The 23646-nt window shown below is 34.9% G+C and overlaps 1 protein-coding gene across 9 annotated transcripts in view; it reads right to left on the reverse strand.

The window, feature by feature from the left end:
* Nucleotides 1–22797, reverse strand: part of LOC121410251 (transcription factor 12-like) — a 125430-nt gene extending 102633 nt beyond the window's left edge. For 8 of the 9 annotated variants that reach the window (XM_041602203.1, XM_041602205.1, XM_041602207.1 and 5 more), the window contains exons 1-4: nucleotides 22730–22797; nucleotides 13701–13794; nucleotides 11157–11195; nucleotides 1745–1800 (exon numbers count right to left, since the gene is read on the reverse strand). In XM_041602203.1, coding sequence (XP_041458137.1) covers nucleotides 1745–1800; nucleotides 11157–11195; nucleotides 13701–13794; nucleotides 22730–22795 — 255 coding nt within the window. In that variant the 5' untranslated portion in view covers nucleotides 22796–22797. The remainder of the gene's footprint in view (nucleotides 1–1744; nucleotides 1801–11156; nucleotides 11196–13700; nucleotides 13795–22729) is intronic. The other variant, XM_041602206.1, reaches the window with a different exon arrangement.
* Between the last annotated feature and the right edge of the window lie 849 nt (nucleotides 22798–23646).

Raw genomic sequence — 23646 nt, forward strand, 5'->3', positions numbered from 1 at the left:
GAGCTAATCCACTCTGTGTATCTCATCAATATACAGCTGTGATTATTTAAGCTGTGTGGTTGTAACAGTTAAGCCTGCTTAATACATTAATAGTGTCAAATTATGCTTGCAGTGTCAATGCCGAGTCCTGACAGAACTAAAACAGAAAGCAGGCCAACCATTATAACATCCATATGGCAACATGATAAACCATTCTGCAAAGACTGTAGCTAATGACTTTCTCGGATACCACAACATACAAATCATTGTGCATGTCATTACAGTATTAAGTCACAAAAACCTGAAAGTTTTTTATTTTCAATTTTGGGTAAAATAAAATCATTACATTTTGAAAACTGGCAAAGTGATTAGAACTTTACATTTTGTTCATCTCAAAGCTCATTATCTTGAATCATATTTCAAGTGTAATACAATCTGTGGTTACATAAATCATAAATTAAATTGTCCATATGAATCGAAGAATTCACTACAAAATCAGGCAAATTGGAAACTAAATGAAATTTCATTCAAATATATTCAAGGGAATACAAATTTTTTTATTTGTCCTCTTAGTCAGTTTGTCCTTTTTTAATGTTCAAAAGACAAATGGGAGAGAGAAATAAAGAGTTGGACCTAGTTTTGATTGAACTAGTAAGACAAGACTTGACAACTCACTTCACATCTAAGGTAGAAGTGACATTCCAAAACAGGCAAATAAATTCAAAGCTAATCAACCGCTGTACAGCTGGAGCTACCAACACCCTTATTTTCCTCCCTAACTCTGACTTGAGGCTGGCCGCGGGCTGTTGCCGTGCCAACTACATCCCTACTAAGATTTCTGTCGGCTGTCAAATATCCCATTTTAACTTTGCCAGTGATACACATGTTGTTTTCTTTGGGTCTTAAACCAGAAATGTTATGAACCCCTTAGATAAGCACTCTTTTAGGATGAACTTGGGATGCCCTTTTGTTCTTTAAAAATTCTTTTTATTTCTTTAAAAATTCTTTTTTATTTCCTTGTTTAGCACCTCTTTCTTCTGTAATACTTTCTGCAATATCATATTTTTCATTAAAAGGAGATTTGAAAAGGCAATGATTTAATAAGCCAAACTTCAACTATAGTCTCATATAATGAAAAAAATGGTATAATTTGATGATCAATATCATTGTCAAATATGGACAAATGAACAGGGTTCCAATCTATTCTATTGTTTTTATTATCATTAGCATTTTAAATCAAGAAATTAATAACTTGTTTCTAGCCCCATGTAGAAATTCAGCATGCTGCAAGCTAGTAGCTAGCTAGCGTTTAGCTGGTGGTTCACTTAATAAGTCATTGTTAACTAGCAAACAGTATACATGCTTGATTATTTCTCTGTATACCTAATAAGCCTATCATTGCTTTATAGATGATACTAAATGTTTTGACAGATATTTTAGAGATCATCATACACTAAAAATGACCATTCATTCCATGCAACAGCAAATCAATTAAGGCAAGAACATTCAGTATCTACTTTCCATTCTAAAAGTAAGCGCATGAGTGACTTCCTTGCCTCATATCTCAGCTTTTCATAAATTCCTTCATTTGAAGTGCTATTTTTTCCCTATTTTTTACACTAGGATTCTGAATGGAATTACTACTCTCTACCACCCATCTCTTCTCCATGGCTACTTGACCAAGTGAGTGTCCAACACTTCTTGTCTATCTCAACAACAACCCTCTCCTCATCTCAGCCTCAGTTTACTGAAGGAAAGCACTTACCGATTCTCTTGATATTGAGGAGTATGATGGCATTGAATACAGATCCTTGGATTTTCCTGCATACAAAGCATACATAACAATGAAAGACAAAACAATTAGAGGACTGACACCGACATTTGAGCAATATATCTTAATTTTAGACAATAAATAGAAAATCTAAGAAAAATTGTTAAATATCTACAAATTTACAATGGGAGAGGGGAAATCCAGTGCATAATACATTCATACCCCTTTCATAAACCCAATTATGCGGCTAATAGCAGCATAATTTGGTCGTAAAATTGGAGGAGGACCAGAGTTATCCGTATTATTTTGATGCTGCTATTATCCGCATAATAGCAGCATCTGGACAAGATTTTGAGTTTATGAACGCATTTCCAAATAATGCGGATAATTGCCATGGTGCGGTCACAAGGTCACCCTTTTCCAACACCACCGCATCGGAGGGGGCGTGTCCAGTTGTCATGACGATTATCCGCCTTTTTCAGGACGGGCGCTCGTAAAATTATGCGGCTTATTTTCGGAGTTTGTGAACGCAATTTTTATTGAATTATCCACATTACTCTAGGCGGCTAATTGGAGGATGGGTTTATGAAAAGGGTATCAGATAAAAGGGCTGGATTTTTTTTAAGTAAGAAAAAAGTTTATTTGAGAGCCTCCAAGACAAAATAAGAAAATATAATTTGATTCAAAGGGTATTGTCAAAGCAGGTCATTGATTCTGTATAAAATAACATGTATATTATGTACAGTATAGCACTTTCCCATTGTAAACATAATGTACATGTATATTACAAAAAATGAAAATTGCTAATGCCCAAGCATGCTAAGAAAAAAACATCCCTTGGAAATAAATTATTGTAAGTGATTCATAAAAATTTATTGATATATAAGAAACCTCCATGACAAACACACACATTGAAATACCAAGGTCTCCTACAAGGGCGTTAGACAAAAGGTCAGGATTTTTTTTAATTCAAAAATGATTTTCTATTTACTTTCAATTTCAATATCAATCAATTTCATTCCTTTCTCTGATTCAACGAGTCTTGTGTGAAATATATGGAAAAAAATGGTTCCCCAAATATAGCTAGTAGAAAGCAGGAAATGATCGGAATTGGAAGTCCAACCTAGATTGTATGGTAGATGGGAGCTCTATATGTCTCATTTCCCTCAGAGCAAACTGTTAGACATGGAGAGGATATACACAATAACCCTACTGAATACTGAGGTAACAGCCAAGTCCACTGGGGAGCAAGACAACAAGAAATGGGGGTAAGATGAAGGGTGATAAAGGAGGGCCTGACAAGTGTTTCTACAACCAACTGCTTTCCTCCAATCAAATACAGTTGAATAAAACATCCTGACTGCTAAAGCTCTTGGATAAACATTGCCAAAACTCAGGAAATTGTCTATGATGTGATGACTCTATAAAAAGATATGCCTAGGTACAATAACTGAGCGTTCCTTCACAGGTGTGTTCCTTTGCTCTTTGTTGGTACATTCTTGGAGCAATGCAGGAAACGATTGGAGTCAAGATTAAATATTGCTTTTCGATTATGCCCTAGGAACCAATTAACAAGTGCCCTTTAATTTTACTTATATCTCTATTATTTATCATTCAAACAAACTAGTTAAAACCAAAGAGTTAATATAACCATGATCCATGTCAGAGATGTATTTTGCTCAGAGCATGATTTGCAAAAGTACAGGATCCATAAATCAGAATACAGATATGATCTTTGAAAAATATCTTAATATGGCACCATTACTTCTTGATAAGAAATTCTTTTCTATCTCCAAAGATCAGCAGCTTTCTTATTTCCACGTCTCTACTAAAATTATTTCCATAAATCTATGGTTGCTTCGTCTATGCAACCTCAAGCCAGAATCATGATTTGAATCATGATTTGAATTATGATTCAAAACACAAACATGAATCACAATACCATAGAATCAGCATTTAGACGACCTTCATTTCAATGCTGTTTCTCCTCTGATTCAGGCTGATCCAGTGCGCATCACATTGCGCAGTTTGACACAGGAAGTATACGTCAACTTTTTGCGCATGATTTGGCTCCCAAAAAATGCTTTTGCTTTCAGAATTTAGTCTATTATACCTCATTTTGTTTACTTCTATTCATCTTGTCGGTTTAATGAAAATAGTATTCGGAAGTTATTTCACCGTAAATCAAATTTCATATTGACACTGTTCACTCAATAACAACTGAGTTCGTCAGTCCAGTTAAGTTCATTTACTAGAATTTGAAGTTGAAGCCATGACAAAAAAAAATGAAAAGCAACAGACGATGCGATGACCAACACAAAACGTCAATAAATGCATATGACAAGAAATACATGCATAGCACATAAATATCTAGGCCTACATACACCGTGAGCAGAACGTTGTGCCTTGAGCTTGGTAAGGGTCAAGCCGGAAGCTGCCCGACACAGTGATCACGATTCAAATCACGACTACCTATATACAACCCTTTTCATTTTTGATTCTACAAAAAAGTCTTTTCAAACACCCCTTTTTCCATGATTCATATTTGTGATTTGAAAGACGTTTATTTTCACTTTTGACTAGACGCAATCATGATTCTGCTGAATCATGATTCTAGGGATCATGGGTAAAAAAAAGGTGGCGAATAAACGCACCCATAGTAATAACATTCAAATGGAAGATTTCAACTGCTGTTGTTTCAAATATTGATGCAATTGTAAACAAGATTGTTGACCAGATATACAAGAGAGGCCCATCAAAAGTTCACTGCATCTCAAGATTGAAATCCAGTTCACAAGAGACTATGAATATTGACCAGTGTAATTAAATACAGATCTAGCTTATGAAACAAGAAATCCTGAGTGATATTGTTTTGTTTCCCTTGTCAAATAGGGCCTACATAGTATCTGTATCTTTTTTTACTCTTGGACAAATTTATGTAAATGGGTAACATCATCACATTAAAAACAACAATAATAATCAAAACAATGGTTGCTTTTAAAAGCAACACTCCAGTCATTAACGGTAAAGGACCATAAAGGATTTTAAGTGACCACATCAAAGTTGCCTTTTCTTATCAACTCTTCCTTGTGAATGGCTCCCCCAAGTGAGTGAACTAATTAAGTTTTAATGCAGCCATAATGAGCCACTTGCATGCTCTGATGGTAAGGAGGGGGCTAAATTCACACGCGGCTAGGGATGTCTAGGGACTTGCTATTGGCTGGTATTTGGATTGAGCTACTTGCTAACCCATTAACCATCCAAGGACAACACTTATGCATGATGCCAGCAAAGTGAGAAACTCTTCACCTTCTCCATTTCACTCTGCAAGAAAATAATTCATCTACCATAAAAAGGGCTTTGTATTACTTTCCATCACACATCATCTTCATACTTTGGGCTTTCTACAGAAAAAGGGATACTTAAGACATTTTATTTTTAATTGTATAATAAAAAGCAACAACACCAATACATGTAATCATAAAAATAATAATATCATTGAAATAGAATACTGACTTCAAAAGTTTGTCAGATATAACAACAGACCAAGACCTTAACCTAGTTACCTAGCCATCAATAGTGCTTCAGCATTTATGGGAAGTTAAAACAAAGATTTATGACTTCAAATGCGTCCAGCTCCTCCGTTGCTTTGGTTATATACAATTTTTATTAAATGCAATTTTCTAAGAAAACTGAGCATGATTTTACTTCATGACATCAGACACATCCATTCATACCTGCTTTTTTTTTATAGATATTTCCAGTCATGAACAATTAAAGAATGGAAATTAAAGGTAAATGCTAGTTTTGGTAACGATATCAAAATGAGTTTGTACAGAATCCAATGAAATGACCACCAAAGTGTCTGTATAAATAAAACGCATGTGAGAAAGGATTCTGGAATAAATTGTGTAATTGCTGAGAAATCAAATAAGCACAGGATTCGGGTAGAGCGTCGGGCCCAACGCTCTAAGCAATAATTATACATTGTCCCACGTGCGCTTAACTGTGTTAGGGATCTTCGGTGTGATTATTTTTCAGCGTAGATTTCAAGATTTCACAAAGTTCAGTTAATGTAACTGTACCAGATCTAGATCCTCGATGATATACTGACAATTAAGCCTTGTTTTACAGACTTTCTCATGAAATCAGTGATTACTGCAACTACTGGAATTTCTCTTATAATTCATATAGGAGCCATCGCTCATTATATGAAGTTAAATTCAAATATGTAACTATTCATAACAATACACAACATTTATTATGTGCCATCTATCTATCTATCTATCTATTAATACACCTTTTTTCATCAGGGTGAACTTCCCCTTTAACACATTTTTGTACTGTTAATGTACATTAAACATGCATTTTAATAATAAATAATTCATTAAATTATCCTTAAAATATAGTCATTGACCATGCACATATTGTAACTGCTTGTTTGTTGGGGGAAGAAAACAATGGATAAGCCATTTTAAGTTGTAATCTGGAAAAAAAATAGAGCATAAAGTAGGATGTGAACAAAGAATGCTATTGTTTTATTAGCTTAATGTTCTACAGAAGAAACAGGGGATAGGAGAAAAGAACAGGAAATAAAGAAAGATTTGAAAGCAGAATAAGAGAGAACTCATTGAGGTCAGTGGGAGAAACAAATTAATTACCAACCCTTGCTGTTCGGACAGCATGACCCAGCTAAATTTCGACTGTTTGGTGCTAAAAATTCCCAGGAAGGTAGACAAAAGTGGCACTAATTAAGATGTTATCACAAACAATTTCCTTCAGACTTTTGAAGTTAGTGCAATTCTTTTAGAGTAGCTTGATTGAGCATTAAATATCAAGGGAATGTCAAAGATGAAGATAATATGTATTAAAAAATCCTCCTTGACAGAAAGTGCATTCAAACTAATTGATAGAAGGGAAAATGTATAAAGTGTCTAATAAATCATTTATAAACATGCTTTCTAATCTCATTATCCATCGTTTCAGGCAGTGCAAACAGATAATAAAAAATACTCATGACATAAAAACAATTTTGCTCCTTTTCATCACTTTTGGAGATATGAGGATTTGCGTGATTTGCAATGGATTTCCATCATCTATTATGTTGCCATGGGTACAGACCATGGTTACTATTTGCTGCAGAATTGGTAATACACAGATCAATAATTTTGCTGATGTAATTGGTTGTTAAAGCATTCACAGGGCAATGAATCATTGCATGAGCCTACCTAATTCACTGGACAAAGGAAAATTATGCCACTGTTATAAATGTACAGGAAATCTCTTATTGTCTAATCAAGAACTAGATATTTATATCTCAATAGTCGAACCACAATTATAAGTGTCATAAACTTCATGTTTAGATGATTCCCACACTACAGTGAATGGCAAGAAGCATAATATCATTGAATTCAAACTCTTTCTAAATGCAATTCATACATAAAAAAATACAAAATGATTTTCAAAATTAAATGACACATAGAAATTCCCAAAGCCAATTATAGTGAATTTTAAAGAGTCATTGTGTAATAAGTTGAAAGGTGTCATTTCAAATGCATAATCTATTATCGCAATTTATCAGCTAAAAAAGAAGAAAATAAGATCATATCTTGGCAAACATTGATGCATACAATATCACCCATCCTGATGAAAATTTGAATCTGGAAAAATTTGAGCTAATAATTGACAGTCCTCTGAATGATTCAATGCATTCTTGTACACTTTCTGTTGAAAAGAAAATTGACGCAAAAATATAAATCAATCTGTAGTACAGTAAATAATCAATAGTGGTTTTCATTTTGTCATTATTCCTTTAAAATATGACAACATACCACTATCTTATCACTTATCTCTGTTCCATTCATCTAAATTTACACCTCATGTAATCAAATTGGACAATATGTTGGTAAGGAAATTTAATAGATAGGAGTATAAAATTTTGCCCTCCAAAAGTCAGATTATTTGAAGAAAATTACATTGAAAAAAATAATAATTTGAACCTTATAACAGGTCTTTTTATTTGATACCAAATTCATTATTATGGGACAAATATTTTATATAAGGTAGACTTTATCTGAGCAAACAATTGATATTTATGGAAAAATATGTTAACTTTGACTTGACTATGTTTATTATAATCTTTCTGATGCATTAAATTTACATTTTATTTCAATTCTCATGTAGAAAAACTGCTACTGTAAAGTATGAAATACAGGATAAAATATAAGTATTGTAAAAGCAAGTTGATAATCATTCAGATATATCTGTAATTCATATAACATGCATATTACACATAATTCTATGACGCATTTCTCATATTTAACAACAGGGCACCTATTATGACTTAAAACATCTTAGAACGTTAGATTTACTCATTAACAAACACCTAAGAATAATGTCAATAATTGGAATTCAATTTGTTTGTTTGATTCAACCCACCCTCTCTCTCAAAAAAAGAAAGAATTAATTTGCAGAAAATCAAAACAAGACTTTTCAATCAAGAAATGTATTACATTGTTTGACGAAAACTAATAATGCACTCGCACAGGAAAGAAATGGATCAACAGCAATAAGCACATCACTGTTGACATCATTTAGGATTTCAAACAGTAGAGTAGTACATGTATATGAAAAGGCATGATGATTCATAATGTCAATGAGAGTCCTACGAAGGTCAAAATGATTCACTCATCATCTTAATAATCACTTCAAGTTCAAGAGTGTTGCTTAATCTTCCGATAAGACAAGATGTGTTATTGTTGCTGTGTAATAAGAGATGAGCCAGGCCTCCTAAAGCCTCTAAATCCTTTGACCAAGAAAGTTAGGATTTATCCTAGATTTAATGCCATTATTATTGAGAAATAAAAAAGGCTTTTGTTACAAAGCCTTTTTGTAAGTAGCTTTTCAATTACAGAAATCATGTCAACATAAACTGATTTTCTTGATAAACTTGTTTTCAATTTGGTAAACTCATTTTATTTGATATTTAGATAACTAGGGATACTTGAAATTTACCATGAGGTGCGCATTTCTCATGCATGTAGGAACATATCTACACTTTTTCTGTTATAGATTCAATTCATGGAGAGAAACCCTATTTATCAGCAATAAAGTAATCATGATAAATTAGGTTTGTAATTATCGAGAGAGAGTTATTCGGTATTTTTAATTTGCATGTCCCGAACAGGAGAATATATTTTTGTCAGTCTTGATCCCAACACTTAGGGCATGTTTATGCTTTCACTTTTCAGGCCAGAATCAGCATTTTCATATGTGATTAGTCCAAAACACTGTTGCGTCCATGCTTGTTTTCATTAAACAACATTTCAGGACATCGATCATAAACATACAAATAGGTGCATTTCAAAACGTCATCTGGCCAGAATCAGGGTTTTAGGGGAAGTATAATCAGAACCACAATCATAAATATGTTTAAATAGGTGGTTTCAAACCGCCTCGATCACAAGAATCCCCGTTAAATTACGAGAACTTTTTAAGGCTAAAAAATACCTGTTAATTATTCCTGCATTCACACCGCCCCGAAACACATCCTTCAGGATAAGTTCCCGAAGTTACGAGCATGCGCAGTATGGTCTGATAAGCAGGCAAGGCGGGAGATTCAAAATCACTTGCCCAGCAGCCACCCACGCCCCACTGGGATAAAAGTTCCCGTAATTTGCTTTCACATTGCCAAAATACCTGCGACCTTGGAAAAATCCCCACGAAAGTTCTCTTAATTTCGCTAAGTACCTACTATTTAGCGGGTATTTTCTTTCGGGGAAATTACGCGTAGTTTGCTTTCACATTACCAAAATACCTGGTATTTTCTGATCGGGGTAAATTTACCCCAATCAGAGAATACCTGGAACTGGCGAACTTCGAGGTGGTCTGAAACCACCTAATGACGTCATTTGGTACATACTCCCGGTGAGATGAAAATACGCGGGCAAACACAGTCACATGCTTCTAACAGGGAGTTACCTGCACTGAATTATCTCTCAACTCCCTGGTTCTAATAATGACCAATGTACATTTGCATGTGATTATTACTATTCCTCTACTTTGTCATCGTGATGATGGTTCAGCTATTAAAAATTTTTCTGGAATATGAGTTATGATGAGACATCCCTGAGCCAGAATCCCCAGTAGCATCAACAAAAGCGTAATTGATGTCTTACTATTTTCTTATGCGTACTTTATATTGTCTTACTATTATCCTCATCGTGGTGGAAATTCTATGGCTGTCAAGTCGCTCCATGCAATTACTCTTCTAAAGATTGGAAATTGTTTGACCATATATATAACAACATTTAGGAAAAAAATCGAAAAAAAAAGGCTGGCCCAATATGACCTCTCTTTCCTGCTCAACAAAAATTATGATGCAAAGCCAGCAGCAGATCGCGATTTCGAATTAAGCATAAACAGTACTTCCAGAACCACGTTTACGATTGGCATTCTGAAACGACGCTTGAAAACGTGTTTCGAAAACGCTGATTCTGTCTATGCAATGGAAGCGCATAAATACATCCCTAGAAGTGGATCTTCACTTAGTTATGATTGGTCCCATAAATAGATATTTGTTACTAGTTTGACTCATTAAATGGAATTGGAAATAATGTTTATATATATTATAAAATTTTACAGAGATGAAATATTCCCAGACTATTCCACAAATCTTTTAAAACCAAAAATGAGTAATGAAAAGAACCTCTAAACCAGATATTGATTTCAGAGTGTACTATATTTCAGTATAAAATAGGGTAGACTAACAGCCATAGGGCCTAATAGCAGCAGGAGTTCTGCAGCCAGTCATGATCTAATTGTTAAGGGGGCATTCAACACTGTACAGAGGAGAATAATCAAAATTATGTACTATGTAAGTAAAAATTACAATGATTTATTTACACTAATATAACTAGACTTACATCTCCAAATTTGTGTTGTGTTGGCCTATAAGGGAGTCACTGTATTATTTTTCAAATATCAAGATTTTGATATTTATGTAAAGAAGATACATGTACATGTATCTCAAAACCCCCAAATAAAGGCTTGTACAGTACATATTAGTGACTTGTTGCTAATTTTCTTTGCCACTTTTTTTTTTTGGGGGGGGGGGCACTTTAATAGTACATTTAAATGATGTTCGTATACCAACTACTGACAGTCCAAAGGATGTGTGAGTTTCATTCATCTTGTAAAGAACATAGTGATGGAATTTTACTAATTTTTATTATCTGTGTCTATAGCTTAACTTGAAATGAAAAGGAAAAAAAATCATATCAAAACCATCAAGGATAGCATGAATTTTTATAAACAAGACTCACTTTTTTTCAAAGTGTATGTGAAAAAATTAAATATTCTACCACAATAAAAACTGCTCATTGAAATGTATCTCACTCCCACTAACCTGATATAGATTTTTCACACTTTCCCTCATGGAGACCAACTGAAAGTACAAACAAAAGCCATCTATCCCTAAAATACACAATGTATTGCTTTGAAAAACTTAATTGAGTTAAATCACAAACGTGATTACCTGAACTTTAATTATATGATGATCTACAATGAATTACTCCAATACCTATTCTCATTTCAAAGGATAAATTGCCTGCAAGGTGTTTCTTCTCAACCAGGCATGAACCATGTTTTTACAGGACTGGGTTACGATAACACACTCAACTTCAACAAAGGATCAAGTACAAAATCCATTGTACAATGTCTCTTGACTCTTAAAATCTATGTAGAATTATGGTGAATATCCAATTATGTAGGGTTAAATGTTTGTGAAGTTTAAGAAAGGACACTCATTTTTAGTTATGCTATGCCTAGCAAGCTTTTTTATTGCAGGATCTCGAATAAATGACATCTAAAAAAATATTTACAAATTTCAGATAGTGTAAAACTAAAAAGATACTTGAGGGACAACTACCTTTCTGGATCTGCTTAGAGAAAATCATGGATTAGACCCTGCTCTTTTTGTGGTGTTGTAGAAAATTAAATCATGGCAAAAACCTTCACTTCACATTACTTGTGCTGTTAAAAATTAGTTATACATTTTTAAATAAACTATGCCATACTAAGTACGAACTACAGTGATTTACAATAAGCAAAATATCATGACAAAGATAACACTTCCTGGGCTTGACATTCAAAATGATAAAAGTGCAATGGAAGTGAACTTATCCATGAGCTTGAGAATGTCTGTAGAGTAGACTAGTTTAAACTGATGATAGGCATGTCATAATCACCCCAGGAGGGTATATAGTCAAATCAATTACCCACAAAGTAATTAAGACCATTCCTAGTGTTTTCTACTGTCACATCAAACCTTAAGCTTGCTAGGTACCCCCTACTAACCCAACAAGGATGTTCACAGCAGTCCCTCATCCCAATAGCGCAAGGTTCTTGGCATGTTTTACGCATATACTGCATGCAAGGCTCATGGAAAATAGTAACACGTCTTCTCCAAGGAATTGGAACCTTGTAATGCTTGTCTTTGGCCTAACATGTGTTCTTACAACATACTGAGAATGAAGTACTGGGAGGTCATTGAAAGATAATTGCATTCCTAAATAACTTCATGCCACTGGAACAGTTATTTGTCATCAGTTCCATTGTCACAAACATATCTTAAACATAGTGGTGCCCTCCACAATTTGTACCTCCCAGGTAAAGAATGATTTCTTTATACAAAAGATTTATCTCATCATATTGATGACCCACTTGGCACCACAACACGCACTGATCTCTACTGACCTGGCACAAACTTAGTTTCAACCTTAGTTTTGATATCAAGTAGATATCCCATGGATAACACTACTACAGCTATCCCCATTTCCAACATCGAATCATCTTGAAAACTGCCACAGGAAAAATATTGAAAATATGAAACCTGATACCAATCCTTGTAGATTTAATTCAAATCAATGTAAAAGTATTCTCACTTCTATATCATATTTAAGCAGTGTTGGTAAACCTGTTGCGATTCTTGCATGATATCCAATTTATGGTTGAATTTAATTTTCATGATTTCAAGATTTTTTTTTTTTTGGGGGGGGTCTTATTCATATTTGTATAAACTACCACTGAGAAAAATAATAGTTATTCTAAAAGCAAAACTCCAAGAAATAAAAGGCCTTGTGGAATTTATGCCATTCAATTATGAGTTTTTGTCTACCACTCGGTCCTGGCATTTCCAAATTATCTTTTCTTTTATTTTGTTCAAATGATTGGTACTTATACATGGTAATGTATTGAATCATGATACATCTGTAGCTACTTTGGAGAAAGAGAGGGGGGAAACAGATCATTTAAAATCATTTACGTGCCAAACAGCCAGAAAGGCAACATTCTTAAAAAGATTGCTCAAACTAACTTATGTGTTAGTGAATAAGTATTTCGGCCCTAAAATGGTCAATCCAACCAACGAAATGGAAACGTTGGGGCCCCGGAAGGAAAATCTGGCTTGAACCCGGACTGGAAGGTTCAGCAAAAAAAATTCTGGGTCCTGGGTCGGCCTAGAACTCAGAACCACCGCACAACACTGCCTGGCCTCGATAGACCCTAGTGCACAATTGTACCCTGCGTTGTCAGCGAACTGATTTAAGTTAAGTATCAATCTTAACCTGAGTTTCAACCTCATTGAACATCGAGAACATCTCGATAACATGTGATAATTGCAATCATATTTCCTTATGCTTTTCCTACCCCGAGAGGGATTTAATAGATTTTTTATTTAATCTAATTTTATCCAAGAAGTAAAACACATGATAATTTGAATTGAAGTTTTAATCATGCCCTGCAAAATGAATAATGCTACTTTATAATGAGTGTAAATTGCCCCACAAAAATATAGTTATTCAAAAAACGGGGGAATGAAAGGAAAGAGTTTTTTACAGATGAAATAATGCAGCAGTTTGGGTCCCGACTTCTTCCAATGTTCTATACCTACCCATTATTGAGCTAGATGAATCCATGTAGCTACTTTCCATTCCTCTTGAACTAATGCTGTCACTATATGGTGCTCGCCCATGTTCATATGGTACCTGTATGTGGGGGGGGGGAGAAAAGTGTGTAATAGGCTAATTCACTGATACTGTATGTATATGGGGAAGCTGCTCGCATTTGATGTCACAAATGAAAAACTTTACAAACTCATAACTTTCTTATTCTTCGATGGATTTTCATTACATCCTCAATACTTATATAATTTTTCTGCTTTTGATTTACGCTTTAACTTGTGAGATGAGAGAGGCTAATGTAGATTAACCTGCTACCATTCAATGATTCTTACTCTTGACTAGACCCTCTGGTTTCCTAATCTCAGATTATTCTTTACGACATCTTTTTATTTTCTTTTTTATTTTCCAGGCATTATGGTAATATTCCTCCCTCCCTTAGTACTATGAAATTAATTATTTTCAAAATTGTAGAATTTCTCATTAATACAAAAGGAGATTAAAGAAGCTTTATCATCCATGAATATAAAAACAAAGAACAGCCTGGAGGTTTCTACTTGCATACTATAAAAAAATGAGATGTCTTTTATCAAGGGTCTGTAGGCAACTGTAAGATTAGGCAATTAGTGCCAGCTCATTCCACCTGAACTCATGCTACAGCATAATTAATTTCCACATATCACGTTCGTGACTGCACGCTTTGTGATCAGTAAAAGGCGATGCTCCGTTTGACGAGGTCTTGTTAAGTTCAAGTGTGACGCTGTTAATCTTACTTCAAAGTCCTCTTCATATTTCATGAGTTCTCAATGACTGGATGAAGATGAGGATTTGGGATGGGGAACAGGGCTTCACTTGTTTTCGCAGAGTTCTTATTTAGGTGGTGAGGGACGATGTTATTGTTTGCCTCAGGTTTACATCATGTATACTTGAATGGAGGAGCATATACATATAGCAATAGGCCTCATGAAATTCTCAAATTCAAATTCTTACAGCCTAGAATACTTCAACATGTACAAAAGATTCTCATAAATTGGCAGAATATTGTGCCAGTATTCATTCTGCAATCAAACTTGGTCAAATCTAGTACGCTTCTTCTTCTAAATAAATACTAATAAAAGTAAATGTAGGAGTCAGGGTAAGAAATTAATTTTTTCTACATTGGGGTGATAGTGGAATATGGAGGGCTATTTCTTTCAAAGGGCTACTTTTTAGGGGTAATAAGCAATTATGCAGTTAAAGCAAATATCTCTGTTCTGCCACAGTTAGAATATTGATTTTCTACATAATATTGAATATAGGAACAGTGATTTTCTGTGATCACGGAAGTCACAGAAACGGGCTTTTAAAACATAACGTGGCATTTCAAACTGAAAATCACAGAAAACATACTTTTCCTCAAAATACAAAGAACAGCAACACATATTACTCTAAAATCTCAATAAAATACAAATATTAAATGGCCACAAAACACGATCTCACTACGCTACAATCATGACAATCCACACATCGTGACTGCACTCGATGCCATTACACTCCAATTTACCCCTTGCCCCATCCCTCAGCCGGTGGGGTAGGCCGTATCAAAAACATTCACATGCACACATTGTTGGATTTTAACAACACAGCCGTGTGTTGCTGTCCTCTATGCTTGATGTAGCAGCATGATATTGCAGTCTCGAAATCCAAAATGGCGGACAGGCGAAAATTGTTGACTGCTCAAAAAAATATCCATAAACCCCCCAAATTATCAATGAAATTTCATACAACTGTAAAATAATGCTAATAATTGGAAAGGTGAGGATGTATTCATGTTAAATGTGTTGGTCAAAATATTTTGTGTACCTGTATAGATCCGATTAGAACAGATTCTAATGCACTTTTGCAATTTTGACCAGAGCGAGTATTGTGACATTGCAATTAAATGCATATTGATTTTCTGTGTAAACGGAACTGTTACATTTTCATGTACACAAAGTCTATGGGGAAACCAATTTTCTGTTTTCTGACATCCTGAAACCAAATTTAAAATTTTCAGAAACGGAAAAGGCAATTTTTTGAAACGCAAAATCACTGTCCCTGTGAATATTCATAATATAACATTGTTTGTAGTATTTGTAGTCATAATAGCAGCAGTAGAAGTATTGATAACAATAAACTTTTATACATAGCAGATTGCATATCCCAATGCAAGAAGTAAAATATCAAGGAACAAAAAAAAAACAAGTGGAATGCATCTGGCAGTCTAACCTGCATCATGCAATTCAATATAGCAGCAGTGCTGACTTTGAAAACTACTATACAATAATTATTCACAAAATACACCATTCATATAATGATGCAATATTACGTTCATCGACATTTAACCTTGATCACATGGCCTAAAACTTGTCAATGATACTCGATTACCCCTATATCCACATTTTATACACTATCTATTAACTTTGAAAGTTATGACAGCAATCTAATAATTACCTCTAAAATGGCCATATTTCGATGACCTTATATGACCTTTGACTTTGGTCATGTGACCTGAAACTCGCATGAGACCAATATACTTACAGAATTATGATGGTAATTCAACAAATACCCCCAACATGGCCAAAGTTCATTGACCTTAAATGACCTTTGACCTTGGTCATGTGACCTGTGACTTGGAAGGGATGTTCAAAGATACTTGATTACTCTTATGTCCAAGTTTCATGAAACATATCCATAAACTTTCAAAGTTATGATGGTAATACAACAGATACCCCCCCCCCAACATGGCCAAAGTTCATTGACCTTTGACCTTGGTCATGTGACCTGAAATTTGCACAGGATATTCAGTGATACTCGATTACTCCTATGTCCATTTTTTGTGAACTAGACCAATAAACTTATAAAGTTATGATGGTAATTCAACAAATACCCCCAACTTGGCCGAAGTTCGTTGACCTTACATGACCTTTGACCTTGATCATCTCACAGGATATTCAGTGATACTTGATTACGCTTATGTCTTAGTTTCATGAATCAGATCCATAAACTTTCAAAGTTATGATGGTATTTCAACAGATACCCCCATTATGACCAAAGTTCATTGACCTTTGACCTCGATCATGTGACCTGAAATTTGCACAGGATGTTCAGTGATACTTGATTATTCTTATGTCCAAGTTATATGAGCTAGACAAACAAACCTTTAAAGTTATGATGGTAATTCAACAGATACCCCCAATTTGGCCAAGTTCATTGACCCTAAATGACCTTTGACCTTGGTCATGTGACTTGAAACTCAAGCAGGATGCTCAGTAATACTTGATTGACCTTATGTCCCAGTTTCATGAAATAGGTCCATATATTTTCTAAGTTATGACATTTCAAAAACTTAACCTTAGGTTAAGATAACATGGTCTAAGTTCATTGACCCTAAATGACCTTTGACCTTGATCATGTGACCTGAAATTCAGGTAGGATGTTCAGTAATACTTGACTAACCTTATGGCCAAGTTTCATGAACTAGGTCCATTACCTTCCAAAGTTATGCTGTCATTTCAAAAACTCAACCTTCGGTTAAGATGTGGTGTTGACGCCGTCGCCGTCGGAAAAGTGGCACCTATAGTCTCACTCTGCTATGCAGGTGAGACCAAAAATCAAGCATTAAAGCCTGTCTAAAGTTCTGGTAGAGGGTCAGTAACATGAATTATACTTGAGTATCATCTAACGTTCCTTAAATATTTTCTCACACATTAGAATTCAAATTTGGCATTTATTTGACACCCTAGCGACCTCTTTCATACCCCTTTCATACTGCCCTCTTCATTTTTCACCGGTGAACTTCGCCGGCTAAGTTCTCCACCTCGCATTCCTCACTTCACCGGCGAAGAAAAAAATGTACCCTTTTGCACTGACATTTCTTCCCTGGCGAAAGTCAACGGGCGATTGCAGAACAAAACCAAAGAAAACTGTAAACATTACTTCGTACCTTTTACAAAAAGGTATCCAAAAAAATTAATTACAACATATTTTGGAAGTATTACGAGAAAAACAAACAATATCACCTTGTTTTTATATTTTAGCGCATTTTATACATGTAAAAAGTGCTTTTAAATAAATATTGTTAGTTAAAAAAAAATATGTTCGAGGGTATCTACTTGGCCATAGCATCCAGCTGAGCTTGCAACTTATCGTGCGCGGAATCTCGGTACAGGGGACTTTGGGAGAGAAAAAATGACCTTTGACGTCATTAAACGAGGAGAAGTTCACCGGTTTGCTTTCATACTGGCCTTTTCACCGGCGAACTTCTCCACCTCTAGAGGTGGAGAAGTTCACCGGCGAACTTCACCGGTGAAGTTCTCCTGTGTACCTTTCATACTGGACACTTCCCCTTCGCTGGCGATCTTCGCCGGTGAAGTTCGCCGGTGAAGTTCGCCGGTGAAAAGCGCAATATGAAAGGGGAATTAGTAGTGTTTGTATTTTTGTATAAAACAGCCCTTTCATCACTTATTTTTACAAATTTAGTTGGATATTAAAGAGCTACAGAAAGAGATCCTATCCTGAATTTTTCAGCCCATTTCAAACTTGAAGAATATTATATAAGCAACTAAAAGCAAACTAAGCAACTAAGATCAGACATCCAATCAAAATATATTTTGACATAAAATTGGTATATTTATTCAACAAAATTCTTTTTCATTTTGTGTCCTTCACATCAAAACCGATTTAGGGTACATACATCCATATGAACTAGCAATTTTGGATTAATGACATCAAATTTGGGGAATTTACCAAAATCAAAGACATGATTCATTAACCTATAATTCCATTTAGCTAATATACATGATCTCCATGTTATCATTAGAAACGGAATTAAGTACTTCTTACTGTAGATTGTTTTATTTCAACTTAGAAGCATTTTAACCTGCAATAAAAGGTGCGCTTTCATTTCCAAATGATGTATGATGTAAATTTTCAAGTCGAAACAAGCAATTTCTTTGTAGAACATTTACCCTCTCCTGAACCCTGCATGGAAGGCAACATGAATTTTCTTGAGAATATCTTCCCTACAAATCTGATGTGGCAGTTTAATTCCCATCTCTTTATTGTAAACCATCCCAAAGGAAAAATGCAAAGAGCCAGTTGCATCAACTCTATAATACAGACAATCTTCATAGGGTAAGGTGGCAGCCCCAAAGGGGCCTGACCGGTAAAAATTAAATGATATCCGCACCTCGCTGGACAATCTTAGAAAAGGCGGATCAAATTCGATCAATGACGGTCGAGGTACTCTGACAGGTACTGAACTCCTCTCCTCTCTACATCACAAAAAGATTGGCTCCTACTCCTTTCAGTCTGCCCATTAGGTTAGTTGTTTTACAGGATTTGAATCTAATCTTCAAGGGTGCATTTAGGATGTGTGGCACACTTACTCACTCTCAACCATACAGTAGAGAAGTAGGGGGACTCCCCTGGGAAGTCATTGACAATATGGCGCTTAAATGAACGCCATTACGCCCCGCAAAGGCAAATAGGATTTTCGCACCGAAGGGGTATAAATAATGGCTACTTCAGCCGAGAAGATGAGATATGCAATCTCTCATTTTAACACAGAATCTAAGAAAAATGGCCGCAAGCAGGAAAAATGGAGAAGTGTGGCAAGGGAACGGGCTCGTTTAATCTGTGATTATGATGGCTTGCCTCACTACAGAGATGGCCAATTAAAGTATACAGACGCTTATATTACATTCAGGCATGTTGCATCTCATCCACCTGAAGATAGAATACCATGAACATGATGCATGTCAAACATTCCATGAGATTACAATAATAATTACAGCAAAATCAATGAATCCTGAAAATCTACATTATGTATACTGTCGAGCCTTATACACAAATTTTCATTGCGAGGATAAATGTAGACACTATATACTAATGAATTATGCACTTTTTTATCATATTCTTAGTCTTCAGAGCAAGACTAAATGGAATTGAAATAAACCTTATTTATATGTGATATTTTCATATTTTCACTATATTATGGAACATTAAAATTTATCTGAATAAAAAGTTTCACGAAATTTGATGAGATCATTCTTCTTTCTGCTTTTATTTACAACTCAATCTTGTATCTTGTATTGTTTATTTTTTTATTGGGTAAAAATAATCAAACATGTAATTTTGGCGAAGATTTCACCACATGTTTCTTAATTATGACTCACATTTGTGTGTAACTAATCCATAATTCTTGAAATATGCACAGTGGTATGTGTTATACGTTTAATCATAATATATCAATGCAAGACATATACAGTGCGTCCCACAAAAAACGAAACCGAGATATATCGATGATTTATCATAACTTAATCACAAATACAATAGACAAATGACCTACCATTTTAAAGCTTAGAATCTCCTCTTTCATCTGAAATTACTTAGATTATTTCTCATTCACGCATGAGTGAGCAAAACAATTTGAAAAGGGGATAGCAAAAAGTCACTTGGTGGGCAGTATCTGGGTTTTTAAAAAAAGAAAACCACATTTTTTAAAAAGTTCAATATCTGCTCTTTAATTTGATACCTCAATTACAGAAAATGGTCAAGAAATAACAAAGTTCCGGGTATTTGAAAAAAGGCTTGAATTTCAATAATTTTATAAAATGAAGAGGTTTTACAAGCTAGCGTTCAAACACACTCGACACTCTGTTTTGTTGACGATCAGCCATGCATTAAGTCTTTTGTTACCTTGCGATAGCTTTTGTGGGAAACCGGTGAAAACATGTTTGTTTAATGAAATTATGGAAATACAAGCATTGTTTCGAGGGATCATAACTTTTTTTACTTCTTGACCATTTTCTGTGATTAAGGTATCAAAGAAAAGAGCAGGGGAGCGTTTCATCAATATTTTCATCCGACAAGTTGTCAGATCTGACATCTTTCCTTGATTCTGATTGGCTGAGAGGCACTGTTCATATGGTAACTGTCGGATAAACTGTTACTTGTCGGATAAATGTCCGACAAGTCCTTTTATGAAACGCCCCCCCGATATCGAACTTTTTAGTCATGTGATTTTCTTTTTGAAATTCAGATACCCCTCGCCAAATGAGTTTTTGGCATCCTTTCTTCAAATTGTTTTTGTTCACTCATGCATGAGTGAGAAATAATCATAGTAATTTCAGATGAAAGAAGAGATTCTAAGCTTTAAAATGGTAGGTCATTTGTCTATTGTATTCATGATTAAGTCATGATAAATCATCGCTAAATCTCGATTCTGTTTTTCAGGGACGCACAAGGGAAATATAGTAGTTTTGCCAGTCCAACCGAGGATTAATAATTCCCACTATGCTTTCAAAGGAAACGCATGATACAATCCGTCCTCTCTTATCCGGCCTCCCCTTATCCGGATCTCTCTATTATCCGGACGCACACTTGCCGAGATTTATACGGCCTCCCCTTATCCGGACGCACACTTGCCGAGATTTATACGGCCTCCCCTTATCCAGACACACATTTGCCAAGATTTTTTCCCCATTCAATCTAGTGCGTGGCGTGGGGAAATGAGATTTCAATCGAAACTCAATCTTACGCAAACCCACTTTGAATATATATATTTTCCAATATAGTCTAACTACGACCACATTTTTATTTTTCATGAAAATATCTTACCCAAATCGCCGAAAGAACTTGGACAGGATAATTTTCCAGTAAAAAGAACAGCGCAAACATTTCATCACAATCTCGTTTTATTTCCCAGGGAAAAAACAACACATGTTTTGCTAGCTAGCGCTAGGCCTCAATACGGACAGCGCCATCTATCATGTTTGAGCCAACAGCCAGTATAACAATGGCTGACATTGCAAAGCTGACAATACCCGCCGTGATGATTCAATTGTTAAACTTAGTTTCGAGTCATTCTCTTTCGAGGCGTGCTCGATGTATAAATACCTCAATCATTTTAGCAGGTAAATTATCTACGAGTTTTGGCCATCGATAGATTTCCTTTCCGTAAAAATACCACCGATAATTTGCACTGACACTGCACTGAATACTGTCTGTACGCAATAGAGGTATATTACTAGTTTGCTAACGCTGTTGGGGAGGCAACTGCGTGTATTTCATATTGGGTCTCCCAGATCCTGATAAATCCCTTATCCGGATTGGTGCTGGTGCTAACGTGTCCGGATAAGAGAGGTCGGACTATATATTTATTTTATATCCTACGTTAGAATTTTGAACCAAAATCTATGGTTATTTGCATTGAATGACCCACTTTTCCCAAAGCAGAATGCTGATTAGTGCCTGCACCAACGCTTCACGGGACTTGCCCAAGAACAGCTCGCTGACCGGTGCACCAGAGAGTTTAGCTAAATATCCAATATTCTGAAATAATGACGTCAGAATATTGGTATAGCAAAAAATATATTGAGGTCTGATGTCACGCAACATCATGGTTAAAATGTGTTTGGTCACATGATGCTATTTGAACCAATCATTTTACAGGATTCAATCTATGTAGGATATAATGTCAAATCAGCCACTATCAATCACCTCAATATTAAAAGGGCAAGTCCAACCAACAATATGTTGATTTACATAAAGAGAAAAATAAACAAGCATAAAGCTGACAATCCAGATCAGATGTAAACTAAGAAAATTGTGACTGTTGAAAGTCTTCTTAATTTAAAAAAAAATTATATGCACATCCTGGTCGGTATGCAAACGAGGGAACCACTTAACCCACTATTTATTTCATATTTTTGTTAATAAAATATTTAAATTCTCCTTTATAATCTGAAAATATTGGTACCTCTCTCAACATGCATACAACTCTTTTGTCTATATAATTGTTATTTAAAAAATAAGTTAAATTTCAAACTGCTGTTATTTTCATAAGTACTTGCATCCAATTTTAATGATTTTTTTTACCACTATGCTTGTATTACTTTTCTTATTTTTTATTAAAATTAACTTTTGGTTAGGGTAGACTTCTTCTGTAAGTGATTGAATTGTGCAACCCATAAGTTTGTTTGATAAGAAGGCCTCTTACCCTTGTATCATATGCTGGACCTTGACTGTTCCAATTAGATGCTGAGCTGCTTCCATGTCCATCCATACCTGGAGCAAAATATACAAATTAACAGCAAAAGATGAGGAATCGCAGAAAGCACAATTCCAGAATCTAAATGATAATGCTATTTACTACATAGGTATTCATATCGAGTAAAAACTGATGTGTGTTTTTTTTATGTATCAATAAAATTCAGGTATAATAACATCAAAATTTATCAATTTGTGCCATATATTGTAACACAATAAATGAAAAGATGATGTACCTGGTACATGCATTTCAACATTTAATAATAACCATTTAAAACATTAAGATACATATACATGTATGAATTATGAGCTGATATCAACTCATGTACTGAGATTAAAACAAACCCCAAAACAGTGATTAAATAGATCACAATTGTGTTCTCTTATTAGTATTTGTAAAACAATTAATGTATTACATTACTAGAAGTCACAAATATTACTCTGAATGTGTCTTCTCTCCAATCAAGTTTACTGTACAAATATAAACTTGAACCAAGAGTAAAATAAAGGTTTGACATTTTATTCATCAATAAATGGCTGAATATTACCATAAAATATTTCTGTACATGTACATTAAATAGAGTAAACCCTACTGCTCACTTAATACCAGGATAAGTTTCATCCCAATTATATTTTCATGCCAGGCTGAGCAATGTTCCAGCATGATATCGTAGCAGCAAGCTTCTAACTAAAGCAATTCCTCAATGATAGAAAGATAGCATGACCTGAAACTTAGGACCACTATGGATGTAATGAGATGTGATGTCATCCCTTTAAACCATATGCATCTCTAGCATCCTAGTGATGCGGTTGCTATGACGGATAGAGGGATGATGCTAATGGAGTGATTCACCGCTGAGGAACGGT

The sequence above is a fragment of the Lytechinus variegatus genome, chromosome 3 (assembly GCF_018143015.1).
Source record: "Lytechinus variegatus isolate NC3 chromosome 3, Lvar_3.0, whole genome shotgun sequence".
Taxonomy (NCBI): domain Eukaryota; kingdom Metazoa; phylum Echinodermata; class Echinoidea; order Temnopleuroida; family Toxopneustidae; genus Lytechinus; species Lytechinus variegatus.